Below are 8,271 nucleotides of genomic sequence, written 5' to 3'. Positions count from 1 at the left end.
TCGCGGTGCGGGCGGCCACCGGGGCCCGGCGCAGGGAGATGGGCGGTTTCCTGGCGGGTCGGGGTGCGGACGGCCAAGTTCTCGGGGAGGGAGGGCCGCCTTGCAAACTTTGCCGAGCTGTCACCCTCCCGCTGGCCGCAGTCGGCCGGCTGGCTGCGTCGCGCTGGCTCCCTCTGCACAGGAGCGGACGCGGGAGCCCCTCCGCTCTCGTCCCCTCCCCCGGGTCGCCTTCGCCTGCCCCTGGGGCGAGGCTCCCCGCGCGGGTTCGCGTCTGCGGTGGTCGAGGCTGCTGCCTGCCGGGCAGATGGGTCCGCCTTGTTCCGGCTGCAGCTTTCGCCGCCGGGGCTTGCTGGTTGTCGGGAACTAGTCAACTGGAGTTTTTGTTGACTTCCCACGGTTCAAAAGGGCCTTCCAGAAAGAGGGGCTGGAATTAAATCTTGGGTCTAACTTAAAGGAAGACGCCATATTATTCCATAGGTGATGCTAATACCTTTGTGTTTTGTTACTTGTTTTTTAGGAAACATGCCCTGAACTGTCACAGAATGAAACCAGCGCTCTTCAGCGTCCTGTGTGAGATCAAAGAGAAAACAGGTAAGACGCTGCGCCCCACAGTGGGCCTGGAGACCCCCGAGGTGGGGTCGGAGCTGCTACTTCGACTCTCCAGTTGAGAGCTGCTGCTTTTGGGCACCGCCATCTTTGATCATTCTCTCCTTCCCACGTCCTGATCTTGAGAAAAAACTGCAATAAATCTGGAGTCGATTTCTCAGTTCTGCTCCTGGTGTAAAATGAAGTGTAGGTGCGGACTGGGTTGGATCGCCGTCCCTCGGCGGCCGCCCCTGGCTGCAGGCGGGGAGGGGGCCCGGAGCGCCAGCCGTCCTCTCCCCTCTCCTTTCGCCTTGTTTGTGTGTCAGTTTTTAAAAGGAGCAACGGGAGACTGGATGCCAGGATCGAGTCCCCGGGAGAAGCATCGCCCGAACTTTGTTTTACTTAGACAGTCTTAAGCTTCAGCTGCACGGATAGAAGAATAGATGCAATTGAACAGACCCCAGTAGCATGCCTGAATTAGTGTTTTAGGTGGGAAGACTACTTTAGAGAATCGAGGAAGGGTAATGATGTGTAGACGTATACAATGTATTACATCTGTTAATACTTGTCTTATTTTGTATCCTGAAGTCATTACACTTGTAACTGCTTAATATATAAAGTATAAAAAGATCCACAGATGCAGGTTAAACAATTTTGAAGTGTCCAAGTCAGGGAATATGTAAGAAGATAGGTTTTGCAGAAGTGCTGGAATGAAAACTACAGGTACATATTTGGCAAATTTTTGGTAATTCGTTTCAGTTTAACTTTCTTGTCAGACTTTGTTAATTGAAGGTCTTTTAGTCTTGAAGTGAGGTAACTGCTCAAATTGAAACAGAGATTTGGATGTTTTAGTTAGTATTTGGCATTATCTTCCCTGTATGTGGCAAACAAGTACATTAAACAAGCTCTGCTGTTTATTTTTTTCCTGTTCTTTTCTTTCTTTTTTTTTTTGGTGTGTGTTGGATGTATGGTATTTTAAAGTTGCCATTTTGAAAGTTGAGGCCAAGGAGAAAAAGTTGAAGTCCAGGATATACCACTATCCAAGGGATGCTATTTAAAAGGTTACATGTGATTGTGTTTAAATTGAGTGTACAAATAGCACAGTGCAAATAATTGTTAGGTTGATAAGTGAGTCAGCCTTCTTTGAAACAGGTTTTTGGCTTTACAATACTATTCTGATCCTAAAAGTAATCAACAAAAGATAATGAGTTATTGCTGTCTATTAAATATATATGCTAAACCGTAATAAGCAGCAAATAATAAGGGAGGCCAAATAGTACTTTTCCTGGTTTTCATTCACATATTATGGCTGGTTTCTTAATGCTCAGTGATCCTTTTTTGAATTACTAACTTTTATTTTGTGTTGATTTTTAGCTACCTTTAGAAAGCGTTGTGATTTAAAACAGTAGATAATTTTTATCTGACTGTAAAATAAGACATCTAGCATTAAGTCTTGAAGATTCTTAGTTTAGAAGCTTAAAAGTATGTAATTCTCAGTAAATTCTGTTTCTTAATGTCCAAGGGTTTTCCTGCTATCAGGGCTCCACTTCAGTTTCTGCTGACAGCTAAGCACTGGGGTATTGACTGTGTTGTGAATATTAAGATTGATTCGACTTTATACAGCCTTGTATTACTAGGGAGAGGGGATGGATACTTACTGCTTCTCATCCCCTTCTCATTATTTGTATTTATTTATTTATTTATTTATTTTTGCCTTTTTAAAGTTTTGGCCTAGCTAGCTTGAGAACTAAACCCAGCAAACTGCTTTTCATGTTGAGACATTTACCAGCAGGCAGAATTCAATTAGGAAGCATAAGTCCTTTAGTTGCTTATTTGCACAGGACTTAGTTACACCATTCTGAAAGGAAAGTATAGTCAACCACATGTCAAAGGTGAGTTACGAAAAAGAAACAAGTCTTTTCAAAGTCTGGAATTACTGGCAGAGAGAGCTTTGGTAGGGCTATTGCTATTTAAAAACGAAGAGGCAGCTGACAAAAGAAATTTTTGTGTTTTAAAATTGTTTCTGGGGCTTTCAGTGATAACTTGTAAATTAGATCCTCTTTTTGTGCTTTGGCCAGTGGATCCACATTTGCACATTATCTCTTTTGTAAAACGCCAACAGCCGACAAAGAGTAAAGGCGGCTGTCTGGGCAGGGACACCTTCCTGCCAGCCTCTCTAAGCTGGAGAGGGATAGGATTTAAGTACTGAGTGATTGATGGGGGTGAAGCTCTTTCTCTTCTCTCCTTTCTCCCCTACTACCCATAGCTTCACCTCACTCTCCAAAACTAGTCTTAGAATGAGACGGGGACTCTGAATCCTCAATTTGAAATAAAACATCTGTGTAGACAGTAGTGTTACCAAAGCAAAGAAAGCAGGGCTGCAAATTCCAAGTCCCCCCGCCACCACTCCTGCTTCCATAGTCGGTCATGCTTCAGAAACATGAACTTATAAAAGAAACATTGTAGAATATATGTATATTGCATATAGGTTTTTTTAAAAAATCATTTTATTTAATCTAATAATACCTAAAGATTAATTCTTTGTAATCTAGAGGAAGTTTACCTAGTCATTTATGAATAGAAACCAGGAACATTATGTTGATGACTCTATTCTGCATAATGGGGGGTTGAGGGTGAACTGTCACTTCAGTGGATAATGTCATTTCAGTTGTGCTTTTCTTCTAAAATAAGACAAAATCATTAAAAAAAATCAGTTTATTTGTAGATCTGCCAGTAGATTTTAAGGTTTCTGATCAGGCAGTGAACACTGCCAGTTCTGATGCACATGGGGGATTTAGTTTAGAAAACATCTGTTCTCCCTACCCAGCCACCATATATGAAAAAGTATTTTTTGCCTTCCGACAGATAAATGGGTGATCTACTAGAATTATATTATTTTCTTGTTGAGAGGTAAGGAAAGTATAGTTTTACTATAAGATGCTGCTTTTTCTTGAGAATGTATTCTTTTGTAAAATTGTTCATACCATTATTTTTGGGCAGAAATGTCTCTCATTGTTGAATTGTGATATTTGTGCATTTTGAGAGCATCCAAAAAGTTATAGGCTTTAAAATAAAAATAGTTATTTTAAACTAAGTAACCAATGAGATAATTGTTGATATGTTAAGATTTTTCTCCTGATTTTTAAAGCCATATTTTATCATCTGTCTCTTATTAAATATCCCTGATGCCACAAGGTCTGTTCACCTGCATACCTCTTTTGGTGTATGCCCCCACCTCTTTTTGGTCATCTTAATCTTAATTGTTGAAGTGCTTTCCTTTGTGAAATATTTTATCCTCGAAAATCTGCCTTTTTTCCAAAGTCCTTAATTATGCAAGTTTAAGTGAAGGAAATAGTTCTTTTTCAAGAAAAAAATACTTGTTTTTTAAATGAAATCCCACATTTTAGTAGATAATATGAATCATATTATTGTGAAAAATGTTATGCATGAAAAAAAAACACAGCCTTTTCCTTTTTAAATGATAGGTTAAAATACTCCATGTTGATGGCTGCCAACCAAACTCTGATTTATTGCCACCACAAACCCTAAATAGCGTTCATTTACTAGTAATGTCTAATGGCATACATGATGGTTTGCCAGATTTGTAGCCTTTGTGAGGCTTATAAGCAGGACTGACTTGGGAAGATCATAAAACTTAATGAACTTCTCTACTGCAGGAGGTGTCCGCAGGGGAAGAGAAAGGCCTGCTTGGCTGGTTGGGCTGGTTGAAGTATTTTTTATGTTTAAGGAGAAGAAAATGACTGGTAAAAATGCTTTGGTTTTAAAGGAACCCTCCCTAGAAAGAGTCATAAGAATTTTAGATACTAAAACTAGATCAAGAGTACAGTTTACAAGTGAGATTTTATATGCATTTAGTATATGATGTGAGATTAAACCTTTTGTCTTTATTGCTATAAGTGGCTAGCTTTCAAAGAGACAAGGCAGTACTGTCATTCGACCCTCTCTGTTTAATTCTGAACCTACAGGTTTAGAGACTCTTTGGAGTCTTTTTCTGGTGTGTTTCTCTTTTTAAGGTTTTAGTATAAAAATCTGTTACATTTTTCTTTGTACAGTGCTGTGTGATTCTTTTAATTCTACATGTGTAAAAATCAATTTTTTAAAGTGAAAATTTAGCAAGGTGAAAATTGTTATAACGTCTAAATGTTATTATATGTTTGCATATGTTTTAAGTGGCTCTTGCAGTATTTCCAATATAATTATCATTGTTTGTTTCAACTTTTAAAAACAAATGCCTGTTCCATACACGATTCCTTTTTGTGTTTTCATGAAACACATTTTGTTTTAATGAAACACATTTTGTTTTAATGAACTTATTTTCTAGATTTTAACAACTTTTTATTGTGGACACCTTTGAAACATAAATACATGCAGAGAGAAGAGACTCTTGAACCTCCCATGAACTCAGTGCCCATCTTCAGCAATTAGCAATATTTGGCCAGTCTTGTTTTCTCCGTAATTCCCACCATTCCAAAATTATTTTGAAGCAAATTTTAATGGAGCGTTAATGTTTTAAATTTCATGTCGATTTTAGGCATTAGGTCTGTTTACATTGGAAATAGTAAGTGATTAAACAGGAAAAATACAAAGTCAGAGTATCTTGGAAATGTTATAAATTATATTGCTTTATCAATATATTTTTCTTAAAGCAACTTAATATTTTACCTTTTTCCCCCTATTTTTATAGATTTGATATCTTACTGGAGCTTTTGTAGGAGGTTTTCAGAGAAGTTGTAAAAGAAAGGGATTTTTCCAACTTTTATTCTTTCACTTCCATCCTAACAAAATAACACATATAATGTATTTGTAGAAAACCTAGAGAAAAATCTCATTGCCAAGCTGGTTTAGAACTTCATGATCTAAAGTATCATGTGGATATTATCTTTAAAGTGTTGGGACATTTTCCAATCCTGTTCTTTATTTTTTTCCTTCCCAATAAAAATATATTGAACTCTCTTGTCAATAGTAACTTGATCTGTGCAAGTAATTCGTTTGTGCCTTAGTTTTAATGACCTTCATTTTATTACAGATTTGTGTAGTTTTGGCATTTTATTTGGGACTTTACTATGTTATTTTTTTAATTTACATAATTTTATTCTGAAACAGAAGTCTATTAATACACTAGCAAAGGGCCCCGACTTGCCCCAAAGAGCACACTGGTTGATCGGCTTTCATAAAATGTACCTGTCTACATTTTTCATACTGTGATGCTTTTCCTTTTAATTAATTTTGCCTGTATATTTCCATCACAGTTTATAAATTTTGTGAAAGATTACTTCCGAGGCAAATTTAAATTAACGTCTTAGTTGGATTATTTATATTTTGATACTTTATAGTGGCGTGGTATAGGATGAAGTTACATTATATGAAGTGGGACTATAAGAATTGAAACTGCATTTCATGAACCACACCCTAAGTCAGTCATCACTTTATTTTATACTCTACCATGAGGTATCTATTCAGAATAAATACTTAACACATCAGCACTAACACTTCAAGTTATACAAGGTTCCCGATTATCTTTTCCCTATTCGTGTATGTGAACATCTTTAGATATTTATTAGTTCAATATTGACATTATGAGAAAAAATGTTTTATTTGTTTTCTCAGCAGGCTTGTGTTTTAGCCATTTATCAGTGTGATCAGCATGATTTAGGTATTAACTAACAAAGCTTACACATATCCACCACCTCCCCCTCAAGCCCATGTTGACCTTTTCAAGCATTTGCTCTACTTCAGTAGGCTATTTGAGTCTTTAAGTATGAAGAGAGTAAATAATTTATATCACTATGTAGTGTAAATTGGTAAAAGTTTTTCAGAACTGGTTATCAGATTTTTTACAAAGTTACTGAAGTTAATCAGACAAACAAATTGCTATCACATCTAGGTGGCAGTGCTATATTTAGCCAATAAATTAATAAGTAATTCTTGAGTAAGCTACTGAAAAAATAAACCACTTTTTTATGCCTTCAAACTCAGAACTTATTAAAAAATTTTATTAATCTTCAACACTTGATTCTAATTATCCCTTTTGTAGGCAGAATTGCAACAAGAATTTCTTCTGTATTATTCTTTCATAGATATATTCCATAGTATAATATGTTTGTAGGTTTTAATGGTAACTGGTTTACTTTGGCACTAAATTTGAGTGTATATCTAGCAAAAAAATTGGTGTGATAGAATGTATCAAACTGAATTGCATAACTTTTTTGCATAACTCTGTCTACATAATAGTAACAGGTTAGTATGAAAGCAGCTAAAAATATTTATGGATAAAGTATTGTTAAAAGTTTTCTACTTCTTTCAACTTAAGTGCTTTAAAAATGTTAAACTGTTTAGACAAGAACTCTTTTTTTGTGATCATATTAATGAGGACTTGGTATACAATGTAATCCTTTTAATGCTGATGATTCCGCACGATGTTTAAACCATTATTTGTGAGACTGAACATATGTTATGGCAAAATGATTTTTTGTTTGTTTTGTTTTCTTTTATGTGACACATTCAGTTTTCAAAGCATATTTCTTAGGCATCAGAGTCCAGCAGGTGGCTTTTTACATTAAAAAAATCATAAATTTAAAATCCCATAAAATTTTATTTCAAATTCAAATTAACTAATTGAGAATGTCAATATTTTCAGTGTCTCTATATTAACATTTATAATAGAACAAATGGTTGCATATAGAAATTATCTGCAACATAGTCTAAATTAAGATTCTAAACAGGCATTACAGATGCTGGTAACTTTGGCAATTATCATTTTGTTTGGTGAATAGTAGTAAAACAGTGTGCGGTAAAAGTGTTTAGAGAGAGAGGATAAATAAATTGAACAGTTTTGCAATGCAAAGTGGTTAGTGGTGTTTTTGAGGATTTCTTGGCTCTCTCTTAACTGCTATTGTGAGCCTGGAGCAGATTTCCCCATTGCTAATGCCCTAGAAGTATTAATTCACTTTGATATGCTAATTAGAGGGCATTATGCAAGAAATGAGATTAAGTGGCAGCATGAAGCCATTTGCCTGTCAGTAAATTGAGAGCTTTAGCATCAGGAGGAGCTTTGTTTTTTTTTTTTTTTTTTTTTTTTTTTTTTTTTTTTTTTTTTTTTTTTTTTTTTTTTGAGTTTCTCTTGGTTTTGCATATAAATAAAATTGATTGAAAGGTCTAGAGAAGCTTCCAGAACATTGGTGGATTCTTTTTTTTCCCCCCTCCTATGATTATTTAAACGAAATGTTACAGGATTTTTCTGAATATTAATTGACCTAATTGGAGATACTGAATATAAAGTTTTTATTGTACTATCTCTACGGAAAAATAAACTAAAATTTTTGTGTCACCTAGTCTTTTTTTTCCTAAAACATAATTTCATTAACGTGGCTAATGAACTGTTCACTTATCTCTTTTCAGAAGCATAAACCTCTGTGTATGGGCTTGTGCACCAGTGTCACTAAATTGAACTTCACAAGGATATTTTCTTCACTAGGGAAGGAAGGAAGAAGTTGAATTGGGCTTCAGAAAATTATATATTAAATGAGTATTAACATTGTGACTTGAACCCATAAAAGCTGTAACAATTATAATTCATGGTTAAACTGCCCATTATACAACCTGTGGAATTTATATTTCAGCATATATCTTATAGGTAAGATTACTGATGGCATTTTGTGTGGAAGA

At 35.8% G+C, this 8,271-nt stretch overlaps 1 protein-coding gene across 4 annotated transcripts in view; it reads left to right on the top strand.

Annotated features, from left to right (window-relative positions):
- The window catches only part of PBX3 (pre-B-cell leukemia homeobox 3), a 235,395-nt gene that overhangs the window by 475 nt on the left and 226,649 nt on the right, over positions 1-8,271 (top strand). For 3 of the 4 annotated variants that reach the window (XM_011931376.1, XM_011931377.1, XM_011931375.1), the window contains exon 2: positions 518-591. In XM_011931376.1, the coding sequence (XP_011786766.1) occupies positions 518-591 (74 nt within the window). Of the gene's footprint in view, positions 1-171; positions 397-517; positions 592-8,271 lie in introns of those variants that run through there. The other variant, XM_011931378.1, reaches the window with a different exon arrangement.

The sequence above is a fragment of the Colobus angolensis genome, unplaced genomic scaffold (assembly GCF_000951035.1).
Source record: "Colobus angolensis palliatus isolate OR3802 unplaced genomic scaffold, Cang.pa_1.0 Scaffold9, whole genome shotgun sequence".
Lineage (NCBI taxonomy): Eukaryota > Metazoa > Chordata > Mammalia > Primates > Cercopithecidae > Colobus > Colobus angolensis.
This window is presented reverse-complemented; position numbering and strand designations above follow the sequence as displayed.